Source organism: Macrotis lagotis, chromosome X (assembly GCF_037893015.1).
Source record: "Macrotis lagotis isolate mMagLag1 chromosome X, bilby.v1.9.chrom.fasta, whole genome shotgun sequence".
NCBI lineage: Eukaryota > Metazoa > Chordata > Mammalia > Peramelemorphia > Peramelidae > Macrotis > Macrotis lagotis.
The window spans coordinates 548108481-548124750 of record NC_133666.1 but is presented as its reverse complement, the minus strand read 5'-3'; the positions used below and the strand labels follow the sequence as shown (position 1 = coordinate 548124750).

Below are 16270 nucleotides of genomic sequence, written 5' to 3'. Positions count from 1 at the left end.
TGGTTCCATGTTATACATTGATCTCAGCTGAATGTGACAACAGAAATCATATCCTTAAGGAAGAAAGATAAAGTAGGAGATAGTAAAATTACATAATAATATAACTTTTTTTTTCTAATTTGACAGTAATAGTCTTTGGTCTTTGTTTAAGGTCCATAATTCTTTCTCTGGATACAGATGGTATTCTCCATTGCAAATAGCCCCAAATTGTCCCTGGTTGTTGCACTGATGGAATGAGCAAGTCCATCAGGGTTGATCATCACCCCCATGTTGCTGTTAGGGTGTACAACGTTTTTCTGGTTCTGCTCATTTCGCTCAGCATCAGTTCATGTAAACCTTTCCAGGCTTCCCTGAATTCCCATCCCTCCTGGTTTCCAATAGAACAATAGTGTTAAATGACATACATATACCACAGTTTGTTAAGCTATTCCCCAAATGAAGGACATTCACTTGATTTCCAATTTTGCAACCACAAATGGGCTGCTATAAATATTTTTGTACAAGTGATGTTTTTACCCTTTTTTATCATCTCTTCAGGGTATAGACCCAGTAGTGGTATTGCTGGGTCAAAGGGTATGCACATTTTTGTTGCCCTTTGGGTATAATCCTAAATTGCTCTCCAGAAAGGTTGGATGAGTTCACAGCTCCACCAACAATGTATTAGTGTCCCAGATTTCCCACATCCCTTCCAACATTGATCATTGTCCTTTCTGGTCACATTGGCCAGTCTGAGAGGTGTGAGGTGATATCTCAGAGATGCTTTAATTTTGCAATTCTCTAATAAATAATGATTTGGAGCAATTTTTCATATGATTAGAGATTGCTTTGATTTCCTCAGCTGTAAATTGCCTTTGCATATCCTTTGACCATTTGTCAATTGGGGAATGGCTTGTTTTTTTGAAGATTTGACTCAGTTCTCTATATCTTAGAAATGAGTCCTTTGTCAGAAATACTAGTTGCAAAAATTGTTTCCCAATTTATTACTAAATATAACATTTTTAAACAACAAGAATTTAAGGTTAAAGTGTTGGCTCTGAATTACCTAACAGTGAAATGAAAGTCTGAAAGACTGAACTTTAAAGGAAATATGCATTTTTTTGGTTGCTTATACTTTTATTTTTCAAAAGGCTCCTTTTTTTAAATCATAACTCAGCTTTCCTACTTGCTAATAAACTCAAATAGTCCAACCCATGTTTAATCATGATCTCCCTTTCAAAATAACAAAAAGGGGTCATCAAGTCTAGGTTTAAAGTCCTCTAAGGAAGAGGAGTCAACATCCCAAAGCAGCCACTTTTGAAAAGCTCTAATTTCTAGTTGGTTCTTTTTTTTTTTTTCATTTCAACATTCACCTACTGCTTAGTTCTACCCTCTGGAGTCAAGCAAAATAAGTCTAATCCTACTTGCACATGGATAGCCCTTCAAATACATGAAGACAACTATCATGTTCTCCCTCCATGTCTCCTCTAGGCTAAATATTTTCAGTTTTCATAAAGCCCTAACTAATTTTTTGGGGGGGGAAGGGAAGGCTGTTGTAAGGCAATGAGGTGGTTAGGTGACTTGTGCAATGTCACGCAGCTTTTAAGTATCAAATGTCTGAGGCCAGATTTAAACTCAGGTGCACCTCACTTCAGGGCCAGTGCTCTATCCACTGCTTTGCCTAGCTGCTCCATTCGACTAATTCTTAACAGGGTTAAGGTGTACTCATATTAGAAAAAGAATTGAAATAAAGGTTGAATCTTAATTTGTATTATTAAATGTTATAGTTTTAATTTACACCTTACTACAATGGAAAAATGACTTGTTACATTATTTTATTTGTGCATAAATATGATCCCAAGAAAGAAATAACTCAGTTAATTGCTTCATGATTCTGGAGAAAAAGGAATAGAACTCAAAAGGGTTAGCCAAAAAAAAAAAAAAAAGAGAGGTGGCACTCCCACAATGTACTTGAATTATGAGGGTGCATTACATTTATCAGATATTATGCAGAATCATGTACCTAGTATAGGAGAGTTCAAATTGCTTCTGATACGGGATCTTCTTTCTGGTAGAAAAGCTCCTTATCTAAGTGTTTTAAATAAAAATCAACAAAGTAAATTTCTTCACCCAAGGATCAAACCAACTTTTCAGATGGCATTCTCAGTTTACTTAGGAAGCCGCCCATTTCAAGCAATCTTTTTTTTAAAACCATCATGCCTTTAGTGTTGGCCCCAAATTATGTTTAAGTTATTGTGGCTATTCTTTTAAATCCCTTCCCTACTTGTCTTTATCTTTTAGCTTTATCACAAAAGGAAAAACTGGCATTAATGTGATACGAATTTTTAAAAATTATATCTTCTCTATATAAGGATCCAAACATAGATACTTTGAAAAGATGAAAAAAATCACCTTAATTCTTCTATAAATTAGTTTTTTAAATTTGATTGCTAGTTGGTTCTTATTCTTTATTTTTCAAGATAAAAGTGAAAGGATCAAACTTACTTAGTCATGTTTAGTCCAAATTTTGCCTCAAGAAATTTTAACATGTGACCATTTTCTTTGTGTGGGACAAATGTCTGAGGGAGAAAAGCATGATTAACTATGTTTACATATGTTAAAATACTAAGAATAATTAACTATGTTTACATATGTTAAAATACTAAGAATAAACAGGAACAAGGTAAAATTATAATAATTAAGCATATCAAATGAATGTTAACAATGAACTCAACTGTTTATAAAGCAACACACACAATGCTTTCTTGTGAAATGCATTTACTCCATCTTGATTAGATTGAATACTGACAACTAAAAACTTGAAGTGAAAAATAAAATCTGATTATTACAAAAAACAGTATATATTAAAAAGATGACTCAAAGTTGATGTAAAACCACTTTCTAGAAGGAAATTTCAATTAACTTAGAAAATATCCCTACTAGAAGCAATCTTCCTTTAAAAGTTTCATTATAAATATTAGATCCCCTTATATCTAAGTTATTCTGGTTATTATTCTAAGTAATTATTTAAGACTTGTCCTTTCCTACATTAAAAACATTGTTACCTTGTAGCTCTATTATATTTAATGTATATCTAATATATTTTATTATTCAATTTATGTTTTTTGATTAAACTCTGAGAACAGCTTACCTTCATTACAACATTCAGCATCACTGTTAGTGTAAATATCAAATAAAAATACATCACTTTCATCATTCTGGCTATACGAGTTCCTTTTTTCATATTCAGCTGTAAATAAGATTTTTGAACAAAGATATACATGAACTATAGTTCACTAGTTAAAAAAGCAAAGTGTAAAAAAAAAAGACAAAGAATAAAGATAGAAAATAATTACCTGTAAGCATTTAGCAAACATTAAGGAAGTTACTAAGCTTAATAAAGGAGATACCAATAAAGCTGGATTTTCGAACTGCAGTAAATATCCCAAGAAGAGGGACAACAAATAGATTTTATACACTTCATGAACCTGTTGGGACAAAAATAAAATCAATTTGAATATAATAATATGTGCTTTAAAATTTATTTCACTCTTCAACATTTATTTTCCTCATTGAATTATCAGAGAGTAAGCTAAATTTTATTTTTTGGTGTTTTTTTGACAAGGCAATGGGGTTAAGTGATTTGCCCAAGGTCATTGTAAGCTAAATTTTAAAGCATATCTTTTCTTTGATTTAACTTAATTCAGTCATAAATGTCTGAGTGAAATAAATCCTAATTTACAATTTGTTTCATGGACTCCTTATAAAAATATGGGACAATGTCATTCACAGTATGTATCAAATAGATGTTTTTTTGATAATGAACTGAATGATTTCAGTATAGAAAACACAAAGGTGTGCAAATATAAGTCACTAAATAAGAATCTTTGATTAAATTTAGTGAGGATAGAGAAAATTTTTTAAAGGTCAGTACCAGGCAAAAATTGCCTTTGGAACCTTTGTCACATAACTGTAAAAACATGGCTTTTAAAGTCTCTAGTGCTAATACTCTAACAATACAATGGTGTTATTTCAAGAAAATGCATCCTCTTTGTGGGTCAGAGATTATACCAATTATATCTCTATTAAATTCAACATCCAAGTGAAAGATGAAAAACAAATCCAATGTGCAATCAACAGTATACCTATTTAATCATTAATAAATGGGTTGCAAGAAAATACAACATGAGGCAAAATGATGTTTTGGGCTTGATTATTTAGGAATAATGTCAGAAGTGGAGAATCAGCCAAATGATAACTCATTAGAGTTTTCTGAGTTAATGTTTGTAATATTTAGGAATAATGTCAGAAGTGGACAATCAGCCAAATGATAACTCGTTAGAGTTTCCTGAGTTAATCTTTGTAATATTTAGGAATAATGTCAGAAGTGGACAATCAGCCAAATGATAACTCGTTAGTTTCCTGAGTTAATGTTTGTAATATATTACCTGACACTAAAAAACAACATTTGCTTTTGAAATATACAAGTTTTTAAATGTGGAAAAGAAAGGAAGAGTTTTAAAAGTCACCGATATGCAGAAATATTTTACTAGAAATTCGGAATAAATGTGTACAGGATATCAAAAATACTAATGGTTAAAACTGAAGTGCCTGGAACAGCATGACTAGCCAGCAAATTAATTATAAAACTACTACAGAGAAAAAGGAATCTTTCAAAAATTAAAAAGATTGTCTATCAATATAAAATATATCAGGCATGGTGAGGCATGAACTAAATACTAGGAATTTCAGGAGTCCAGAGTCAATAATTAAAGAGTCTTAAATACATCAGGTTCTCCTGACTCCAGGGCCAGTGCTCTATGCATTGAACCACCTAGCTGCCCCTCTCTTAAATAAATCAAACGGCAGAAGTCAATTTTGCTCCTTGCCCTTTTGAGATTAGTGAAGGGATTTGTGACCTCAGGAATTGAAAAGGAAATCTTACGTGACAAGGGAACATCTAGGTGAGAAACAGCTCAGATGCCACAAATGTTTCAAGGAGCTACAAGACCTTCAAGGGAATGATTTTTTAAAAAAATATTTATTTGGGGTGTTGAGAATTGGCCAAAAAAATACCTAATTTAGAAAAAAAGATTTACTGATGCTTCCTCACTGGTTTTTTTTTTCCTCCCTCAAAGGAGGGAGAAATGGAGATGAACACAGGATGTTTTAGACTTATGAATATATTTCTCTCTAATCTTTACAAGAAGGTATAATATTTTGAAAGCATAGACAAAACGTAAAACAATTAACCATCTGATTTTAAAATAAAAAATTCAAAACGTTATAATACCTTATCTGATTGCATGAGGGAAAAGGAGTCTAGGAGGAATAAGGAGATTGCTTGAAGAAACAAGAGATAGTGGCTGTATTCCCACATCATCATGAAAGTATATGTTGATGCACTCACCAACAAGTAGCAAAATCTCTAGGGGGAAACAAGAGGCATAACTAAATATCAACTGTTGTTATTGCTATTGAAAGTCATCCCCTTGGAGCTGGGACCACAAAATGAAACCTGGGAAATTTTAGACTACAGGAATTCTCTTTATTTTAAGCCATTTGAGACCATATAATTGTTCCTGGAAAATAATAACACTGAGTGTTTTCTGAATGAGGAAACTTTGGGAGACAGTCACTATAAAGAAGCTAATAAGCAAAGCATTTTGCTACATAAATGTGAGTTATTGCTATTGAGATAATTTCCCTAAGGAAATTCCACACCAACCCACCTCCTACAAACACACAGACACACACACACAATCTTCACAAGAATAATCAGAATTTTTTTTAATATAAAAGAAAGAAGTAAAAGAGAAAAAATGAAGACAGAGAAGCTGTAAGTACTACAATTTATTTCTCTCAGTTTGATTTCTTTTTTCAAAAGTGTATTCTACCGGATAAAGGAAGAACTGTTTTTCCTTGAAATAAAATATCAAGACCTAGGCAGGAAAGTATCCAATAGAAGGCTGGCTCTGGACGGAGGTCAAAAAAACATTAGTTATCTATTCCTAGCTTTCCCAATTATGAACAAATTCATTTTTTAAAAAGCAATTATCAGAAATATTTAGATAATTTCAACTAAATAAAGCAAATTAAAAAATTATAAATTCATGGTGTTTTCAACCAATAGAGAGGCCTGCTCCATCGCTTTATTATGGTAAGAATGTGACCTTTTGTTCCTGAAGGCTATCAGTAGAATACTATTTCTGGGAAAGTTTACCAAGAGTCTTAAATACATGAGGTTCTCCTGACTCTGGGAGTCCTGACTTCTTTTTAAGAAAATTTTTAAGGCAATGTGGCAAAAGACTTAATGTCTGCTTTCTAAATATTAGCCCAGCTAAGCAAGAAGTTAAATATAGAAACCAAGGAAACAATTGAAAATGACATTAAGTCCTGTGCAGATCTTCTTCCATTTCTACAGTGACATTCATGGGGCAGAGGGTGCTAAGACTTACATAGTTATTAGTCATTTATAAAACTAACTTAGCTGGTCATAGTCTAAATGTAAGAACTTTGTCCAGTAACTAACAAAGAAAGTCTGCTGGCAGAAGTAAGTCATTTATTTTTTATTTATTTGTTTATTTATTTTTGCAAGGCAAATGGTGTTAAGTGGCTTGTCCAAGGCCACACAGCTAGGTAATTATTAAGTGTTGTGACCGGATTTGAACCCAGGTACTCCTGACTCCAGGGCCGGTGCTTTATCCACTGCACCACCTAGCTTCCCCGAAGTAAATCATTTAAATCTTAATATTCTCGGTGTGAACTAAACTGGAAACAGAAGGAAGCTAAATGGAAGGATGCTCAAGGAGTTGTCTGAATTAGTTCTGAAATGTCTAAAAAGGCAAACAAGAACCTTCCTTTCATAGGACTACTGGATATTTATCACACTGTTCATGACAAGTGTTTAAAAAGACTATCATAAAGAAGTTTATCTTACATGCCAACATCTGTTGCAGGGAATAAGAAAACGAGAAAAATCTATGAAGAACTTGGGAAGACCAAAAGAAATTAATGTAGAGTTTAATGATTGGTGATTTCAATGCAAAGGAGAAGGAGGACAGTGGGAAATGTAATTCAGGAGTAAGAAATGAAGGAGGACAAAGGGGAGAGAGAGAAAAAAAGGGAAAAGGAAACAGAAGAGATAGAAAGACACAAAGAGAGAACAGATTAAGCAGATTAAGCAGATTTTCATAAATGACATTCTATAGCAGAACACTGTTTTATAGTTACAAAATTGACTAGGAAAAAGTATAAAACAGTAGCTTTTACTCCAACAGACTTGGAGTGACTGTATAAGGCTTAATATGGGAGACAAATTCTTTAATGTCAAGACTTAGAAGGTAGTGAGGAGATGTTATTTGGAGAAGGAAAGTATGCTGTACTGGTAGAAATATAAGTTTATCCCTTGAATATACCTTAAATTTTAACAATTAAGCTTAAATGGTTAAAAATTGGTTTCAAAAAATGTAAAAACATTTCCAATGAAGGCTTTTAAACATTTCTTTCAGTTTGAATAAAATCAGTTCATTTTCAAGATTACTGTTGTCTTCACCACATTCATTACTAGTCTTTCTCTTACTGAGTGTGATTTAAGTGACACAGATTTGGTCAAGCCAGATTTGAGGAAAAACCCAATTCTTTTTTTTGGAATTTGAAAATGATGTCACCATATTCACACCCAGTTCCTATTTACAGACATCAGAATTTAAGAGTTGATATTTTCCTCATATGACCAACCTAAAGCTTATACTCTCTCATCTTAGGAAAATAGGGCAACAGTCTGACCTATTTATCTTCTCTACCTAATCCTTCTCCAAGTTAAGACATAATAACAGAAAACAGAAGAAGTAAATTTTCAAAAAACTATAAAACTAAGATTAACACACTGACAAGGGAATATGTTTGTGTGTAGATGTATGTTTAACATAACCCATATATTCATTCTCTTCTGCTGTAAGGCTAGTCTGTTACACCTAAACTGGACAAGACAATAAAATTTGAGTAAGATATGTTGACATTTTCATGGCCTCTCCAAAAGTTTAATCTAAAAAAAAAAAAAAAAGATAAAAGATTTGTTATTTCATTGTTAAATCACATTACAAAGTATTATTTCAACTCATCTTTCTGTCTAAAAATAATCACAAGGTCCATATTCTGGCTGCTTTGTTAGAATAAAAAGCCATATAATTAATGATATGCAATATGTTTTAGGGTATCTGATCTCAGTATATCTAAATTTGAAAAATGACAAATGATTTTAACAGGGTTACATACAGAGGTTTAGTAAACCTGAAATTAGTATTTTACCTCTACAGAAGTATTTATGTTGTTTTTCAAATAGCCTGTAAGAGCAGCAACTTGACATGCAAAATATGGTAGTGCCCAATTTTCTCTTAAAGGAATAGAATATTCTATTCTTGTTGTATCTACCCTAAAATGAAAACAGAGAAAAAAACTCAAGTTAAGTTAGCTCTTTGGAATGCCATTGTAATTAGAAACTTTATCGAGTTAATAGAACCAGTCTCATAATCAACAATAGCTAATATTTCTACCAAAATTTTTTTGGTTCTTCACATTTTAATAAGATGCTTTGAAAGAGCTTTCTGTTTATGATTGTAGTGGAGAGAATAACTACAGGATGAGCAAACCTTGTAATATAATTTGCAAGAAAAAAGACATCATAAATATCTGCTGAGTATAAAACATGTCTTAGTTCTCTTAATAGACCTGTTGAAATTAAATCCTCTCAGAAATTGATTGTCAGTTTTAAACAAAAGAGAAGGGAGGAAAGAAATATATTAACTAATTCTGATAATAACTAAGAAAAATAGGGTCACAAAAATAAGTAAGTCTCCTGAGGCAAAAAATACCCCAAAAGACTTTTTGATAAGTAATAGAAAATTATTTTCTTACCTATTAATAATGAACCATGCAACAGTAAGCATTCCTGCTAGCCAAGTTCCACTCATAACCCAGCTTGTTACAAATAATGCAGTCACATAAATTCCCTGTAATCCAAAAACTATGCCAATGTAGAAATATACTGGCTCAATAACCTCCTGAAATAGGGGAAATGAGTGATGTTAGGATGGCATTTGAAATACTGTATTGCTAAAAAAATTTGAACTATATAAATATTGGCAAGCTACAGGAATAATGCATACTTCACTACCAGTTGCTTGATACAGTACGCTGGCAATCAGTTCTGGATACAAAGTCATTTGTTGCACTGCATTTATAGTCTTCAGTGATACAGTTTTGTTGTTGTGTGTAAGCTCATAAACTCCTAAAGAAAGAAAAATTTTTCTCCAGATTATTTCTTCTGCTTTTTACAACCATGTAAAATCATATGGCCTTTTTGGCTGCCAAATTAATAGGAAATATCATTAGCAAAAATGTGTTTTAAGTTATCCATTTAATGTCAAAAGTCTTTCTATAGAAAGTCAGGTATGATCATTTTATCACTAAATACTGCAGGAAAAGAATTCATTCCAAAGGAAAATATAATTTTTACATGACAAACTATAGTAGCATACTAATGAAATTTTCACAACCCCTTTTGCTTTTATTGAATCTTGCTCTAATATCTAAATCCTAATTTGTTCAGTTATTTTCTTGCTACATGCTTCCAAGACAACACATAATTTAATGAGTCCCTAGAAGTCTAACCAGACACCTCACAAAAAAAGTTTCATCTATAGGAGGATGTACATGAAAGAGTGAAGGAAAGAAAAGAGAAAATGGGGGCAGCTAGGTGGCACACTGGATAGAGCACTGGCCCTGGAGTCAGGAGAACCTAAGTTCAAATCCAGCCTCGGACACATAATAATGCCTAGCTTTGTGACTTGGGCAAGTCATTTAACTCCATGGCCTTAAATAAAATAAAATGTTTTAAAAAGAGAGAAAATATTAGGTGAGGATAAAGAAGAGATAGTTGAATTCTATTTTTAAATTATGTTACATTCAAAGAAAGAAAGTAAAGAAGAAAATGCAATCTCTTGACTATTTCAATAAATCCAATCTTGATATTAACTTAGACATTTTAAATTTTTCAGCCTTTTTAATATATTTACATAAATATGTAGCTGCTCACATAAAAAGGCCATATTCTATAGTTTTCTAAAGCAATCAAAAAGTAAAAAAGGTTGAGGTATGTCACAATAAAACAGATTCATTAACGTGAAAAGAAAAACAAGTCATCCTTAAAGTTGCTTTTCAAAAGCTTAAAGTAGCAGCTTTGAAAATGTTTTATTTTGATCTTAGGAGCTGTTTTCAATATAGACAATATCATAAGAGAAGGCAACTTAAAATCTAAAATTCTTCTCTATATTATTCATTTTTTTGCTTAAGTTTGAGAATAATCAAAAATTATCCCAAAAGAATCTAATTTTCTTATAACAGACCCTCACAAGTAGGAGCTTGTTTACTTCAGAAGTTTTTTAGTGATTAAACATGAAAACATCAGTGTCATACCTCTTTCAAATGAAGGAGCCTTTAACATTTCTTTATAAAAGGAGTAATAAATGGCACTGTCACCCTGAAATGTGATTTCCCGTTCAAGCTCCTAAAAGAAAATCAAATTATTATTAAAATTGTCATTTTTTTTTGAATTTCTTCCACAATCTCCATTTTCCCTTTACTTTTTAGAATAACTAAATATTGTGCTATAATTTTAGTTGTATAGAAAAGATTTCATAGATGATAAGATTTCTGATTCATTTGCAATTTATTTATTCCTTTATTCAAAGAAATGTTCAAATTTTCCTACAAAGTCATGTTGAGAAGGTAAGACTTGTTCATAATTTGATAAATGTATCCTAATGAAACAAAATATCTGGAACAGAATGGAATTTACAATCTACCTTTCAGAAAGAGAAAAAGTCTAGAACAGAAATCAGAAGGAATGTCTTAAGAATAAGAGAACAAAGGAACAAGTGATCATGAAAGGTGAAGTGTTAGTGCATAAATCAAAGACAGATTTAATAGAAAATGACTGTTGCTTCAGCTCTACAAAATAAAGGACAATAGAATAAACTCAAAATTCATATCTGTGCTATTATTCCTCCAATAATACACTAAAAAGTTTCTAGTTGGAGTCAAGTACTGGGCAAAAAAATTGCTAAAAAATATTTCTGGAGAAGGCATGGAGGTGGCGGGGACATTTCTGCGGAGCCCTGACTTGGCCGGCCTCGCTGCCAGCGGGGGGCCCCTGCGTCCTCTCGGGTCATGTCCTTGCTTGGCCCCATGGCGATCGCAGGGTCCCAAATCCTGGCCCAGAGCCGCCGCCACGGCCCGAACACTGCAGACACTGTGGGGATGGGAAACAGAACATCCTCATCTATGGATAAATCAGATATTGCCCCTATAAATCAGATCCAGGAAACAATTTCACGTAATTGTGTAGTGATCTTCTCAAAAACATCCTGTTTTTATTGCACATTGGCAAAAAAGCTTTCAATGACATGGATATAAAATATACTGCAGTGGAACTGGATATGCATAAATATGGAAACCAGTTTCAAGATGCTCTTCACAAAATGACTGGTGCAAGAACTGTTCCAAGAATATTTGTCAATGGGACTTTTATTGGAGGAGCAAACAATACTCATAGGCTTCACAAAGAGGGCAAGCTGCTTCTGTTAGTTCATCAATGTTGTTTAAAAAAGTTTGGATCGGGGTGGCTAGGTGGCGTAGTGGATAAAGCACTGGCCTTGGAGTCAGGAGTACCTGGGTTCAAATCTGGGCTCAGACACTTAATAATTGCCTAGCTGTGTGGCCTTGGGCAAGCCACTTAACCCCATTTGCCTTGCAAAAAAAAAAAAACCCTAAAGAAAAAGTTTGGATCAAAGAATTTCAGACAATAATATATCCTGCCTTGGCTGTGCTGGCAAATGTCATCTTTTTAGCCATTCACTTATAAAAGCATTTTAAAAAAATTCTTTGAAATGTGAAATCTTTCTCAAAGAATGGCTTATGAAATAATGAACAATAAAGACCTGTGGAAACCTACTAAATATTCTTGTTCCTTTAGCACTTTAAGGTTAGGCTAACTATTTTAGAAATATGGAGAACTGATACTTTGAAATCTTTAATTTTGAAGTTAAGCCCTAAAAACCACATAGTGATGGAATACATCTCTTATTTGAAAATATTAAGAAACTGAAAGTTAAGAGTTAGAATTAGGATTTAGCAATCTACAGATTTGATAACCCTACTTTCTGCAGGGTTCGAAGGTCAGTCTTTTTATTTTTTTAAATAGTATTTCTTTCCCCAGTTACAGATCAAAACAATTTTTAGCAAATTTTTGCAAAATTTTTGAATTCCAATTTTTTTCTCTCTCTCTCCCTCCTTCCCCTCCCTTCCTATCCCTCTTCCTAAAATGGCAGGCAACTTGATATAGATTAAGTATTTGCTCTCATGTAAAAATGTATTTCCCTCTTAGTCATAGTTGTGAAAGAAGAAACACAAGTAAAAAATCATGAAAAAGAATAAAGTGAAAAAAGTATGCTTTGATCTGCAAAAAAAAATACTTCTGGAAATTAACTAGAAATAGCAGAAAATATTTTGAAACTGTCAAAATGATTTCTTCCTAAAAAGCATCTAGAAACTTCCTATATGTGATCCTGAATCAAGTTTTTACGAAGACCTAAATATCATTTAAAAGGCAAACATTTTTAAAAGTTAAATTCTAGAATTAAAATAAATTACATTTGCCTATATCCTCAAAACAATCTCTAAAATGCTTAGAGGTAAATATATATATAATAAATATATGATATATCCCAGTACTTTTTGCTAAGTCAAAAAAGCTTAAGTCAGTTGTTTTCAACAAGGTCATTTTCAGATGTTAGTTCAGATCTTTTCTCCACTCAAAATTTATGTAAAAAAAAATCATCATCTAGGCTGAAGTAAAGCTAAAGTAGATGATCAGTGATAACACTGTGAATAATACTATGTCAGTTTACATCAATGAATGACAAATTTCATTCACAGGATTATTCTTTTAACTAGAGACCTCACTACAGGTGAAAGATAAGTATCCAAACAGAATAATTTAAACAGGAAAAAACCACCATAAACATCATGGTTATTAAGGATTTCATAGTTGGTCAATATATTCCTTTTTACCACAGATGGAGCTTAATTATGCTAATGCAACAAAACATCTTAAAAATGATGTAGTTTATCTCTCTTGCCTTTTTTTGATGGGATATGGGAGGAGGCAACTGAAAATAAGACCATTACAAACATCCTAAGTACTAGAAATTAACATTGTTTAAAATGAAAACATTAACCTACAATTATTAGTAATAAAATATTTTAATAATTAGTGACATTTAATATCATATTTAGTTGAATCAGTTTCATAATGAAACACTACCCAACCACAAATAGGCTATAGTTCAAGGACAAAGGGCAAAAGTTATTGAATATTTCACAATCTTATTATACATTGTGAATTATTCTCTAAATAGTTCTCAAAAAATATTTCTATAGGTAAGCCAAAAAAACCCCATTTCCTAAATTGGCCACAATTTAGAAGTAGTACAAAACTTAAGTTAATCATAGATAATATACATTCTAAGAGTCTAACTCCCTATAAAACACAGCACAAAATACTAAGGTATTCTCAAAATTCTACCTTACCTGTCTACTGGAAAACCAGAATCTCCGTTCATGGTATGTTGACAAATACAGTGCATACATCATACCACTAGTAACTGCTGCAAGACAGCCCAAGAAAAGCTTTGCAAAACGCTGAAATAATACATCTGAAAAAGGACAGCAAAAGCAATCATAGATATATTTATGTGCACATATATGTGTGTGTGTGTGTGTGTGTGTGTGTGTGTATATGTTAAATACCCAAAAGGAATGAATCAAAGTTCCTACTTCACCACATTTCCTATTTATTAAATATTAAAGCTAAACGTAGAACACGCTCAATATTACTGAAACTACTTTGTGATAAAATGAGAAAACACCCTTATATAAGTATTTCACACATACACACCATAAATATACTACCAAGCAATACAGTAAATTAATAAAAAAACAAAGTTCATATTACTGATGTGAAAAAATATTTTACTTCTATTTTTTTAATTTTTAAAATTGGGATTAATAACTATCTTCTTTCAAAAGTGATTTAAGGATTATTATTACATGCAAAACACTATAAAGATATTCTTTATTATTTAACTGAAAAATTTCTTAAGATCAGGGGTTTCTAATCTGGGATCTAAGAATATTTTTTTTAAAAACAGAATTAGTTTCCATTATAATCCTGCATAATTTTATGCGTTTAAAAACATTATTCTGAGAAATAGATTATAGGGTTCACTAGACTACTAACTGTGCCGCTGTCCACAGTATAAAAACAAGTTAAGAACCCTTATAACTAAACAGTTAAGTTTATATTCAAAATATATAAGAAATATTAGTATCTAATAAGCCAAAAGTTACATTTTGAATTACAATTTGAAAAAAATTCCAAGTGCTTATTATTAGATCACAATGCATTTTTGTTTAATCTTTGCAAGTGCTTTTGTGTGTCATATGAGTTAAAGAATTAGGTATAATGCTTGTTAACATAAGATAATGTTCAGAAAGAAAAATAAGCAAAATTTCAAAATTAGAAAGACTTTGACAGAGCCCTTTTAAGTAATCCTGAATGCAAAATATTAATTTAGATGATTATTCATTCTTGCTTGACTTTTTCAAATTAATCCAATACTGGGGGTAAAAAAATTACCATCAGAAGATATTACAAACAACAAGAACCAATTTCTATATCCGAATAGTGACCCACTAAACATTTTGTTCTTTAATATTTTTTTTGTCCTGTGTTTGGGGCGAGAGAGGATAGCGTTTACATGTATATTTTTTTTAAAAACCTCTAACTTTTAAAAGTACTAACTGAAAATTTCAGTTTAGTTCAGAATTTTTAACTCAGAACTTTCAGTACTAAAGACTGAAATTTTTAACTTCTAAGGAATGTTCCAATTTAAAATACAGGATGAAAATAATGACACTACTGACATATCCCATATAATACACCAGGACTAATTATAACCACATAATTTTATATGTCATAGTAAACAAAAGTTTTATCCATAAGATTCATCAACCTGTTAAGCAGGGAAAAAAATACTGCATAGACAGCTCCAAATTTTCAAAAGATCTATTTTCCAACTTGCAAGTCTGGTCTCTGTGACTTGGGACACATTTTTTTCCAACGCAAACCATACTAATTTTGTAGACAAGATCAAAAAGTGTCACTGTACCATTGTGTATGCTCAAATGTGCTTGCTCAATTAGTCAGCATTTTCTTTGCAACATCACAAAGTATATTTAAATCAAATAAAGCACTTTCAAAATAGATCTACAGTACTCAAAACTCTTAAGTATAATCAGTTTATGTCCTGAGTTCATATAATGAAGCTGGCACTGAGTCATTTCTCCCAAACTTCCCAGAGTCACTTGGCATGAGGATTGAGAAGATAAACCAAAAAAAAGATGACATCAGGGGCATAAAGGATTAAAAAACAAAGAAAAGTCACCCTCTAATAGTAGAGACTGTTATTTCCATTTCTTTGGGTCCCAAAGTTAGGTGGATGACTTTCTTTTTCACATGAAATGGAATTTGTGGGAAAAGAAAAAAGATGAAAATGAAAAAAAAAATCCAACAATTATGTATCCAAATAGCCAACCCAACAAATAGACAGGTGAGGATCAGGAGGGGGAATGGGAAGTTTAAGTATATAGCAATTACAGGAAAAGAAAAGAGAGGACTCTGAAACCAACAAGACTTACATTTGGGAGACCTCCTCATAGCTGGATTATCTCTAATTTTCTCTGGCAGAGTTTGTAGAGCCGTTTGTTCACTTTCAAGACAGTTTGACTTTTTTCTCTCACGTAATTCTGGTGCTGATCCTTGAGCAGTTAAGAAAATTATTTTAACTTTATATATGGTGAACAATTACAATTATCCTAAATCATTAGATGATTAAATTACAGAAGTAGAAATGTATAAATACAGTTCTGAAACAAGAACACATTCTTGGTCGACCATCATATCTCTCTCACAACTATTCCTTCCTCTCTATTCACACCATTACCACCCTAGGACAACTATCATTACCACCTACCTGAACTACTTCAACAGTCTCCCAGAAGGCATTCATGCCTCTCCTTTCTCCTCCTCAAAAGTACCTTTTACAGTGTGGCTAGAGTAATCTAATACAATATTAGACTTAATGAGTCTGAAGGGACCTTAAGAAGGACTTTA

At 32.1% G+C, this 16270-nt stretch overlaps 1 protein-coding gene and 1 pseudogene across 6 annotated transcripts in view; one reads left to right on the top strand and one right to left on the bottom strand.

The window, feature by feature from the left end:
- Positions 1 to 16270, bottom strand: part of DPY19L4 (dpy-19 like 4) — a 67636-nt gene that overhangs the window by 39717 nt on the left and 11649 nt on the right. For 5 of the 6 annotated variants that reach the window (XR_012471362.1, XM_074200263.1, XM_074200266.1 and 2 more), the window contains exons 2-11: positions 15796 to 15915; positions 13627 to 13751; positions 10453 to 10543; positions 9144 to 9265; positions 8893 to 9038; positions 8287 to 8410; positions 5270 to 5404; positions 3333 to 3464; positions 3128 to 3226; positions 2482 to 2555 (exon numbers count right to left, since the gene is read on the bottom strand). Coding sequence is in view for 5 of the 6 variants with exons in the window: in XM_074200263.1 (XP_074056364.1) it covers positions 2482 to 2555; positions 3128 to 3226; positions 3333 to 3464; positions 5270 to 5404; positions 8287 to 8410; positions 8893 to 9038; positions 9144 to 9265; positions 10453 to 10543; positions 13627 to 13751; positions 15796 to 15915 (1168 nt within the window). In the remaining variant the exon portion in view is untranslated. Of the gene's footprint in view, positions 1 to 2481; positions 2556 to 3127; positions 3227 to 3332; positions 3465 to 5269; positions 5405 to 8286; positions 8411 to 8892; positions 9039 to 9143; positions 9266 to 10452; positions 10544 to 13626; positions 13752 to 15795; positions 15916 to 16270 lie in introns of those variants that run through there. The other variant, XM_074200267.1, reaches the window with a different exon arrangement.
- Positions 11206 to 13480, top strand: LOC141496887 (glutaredoxin-2, mitochondrial pseudogene; annotated as a pseudogene).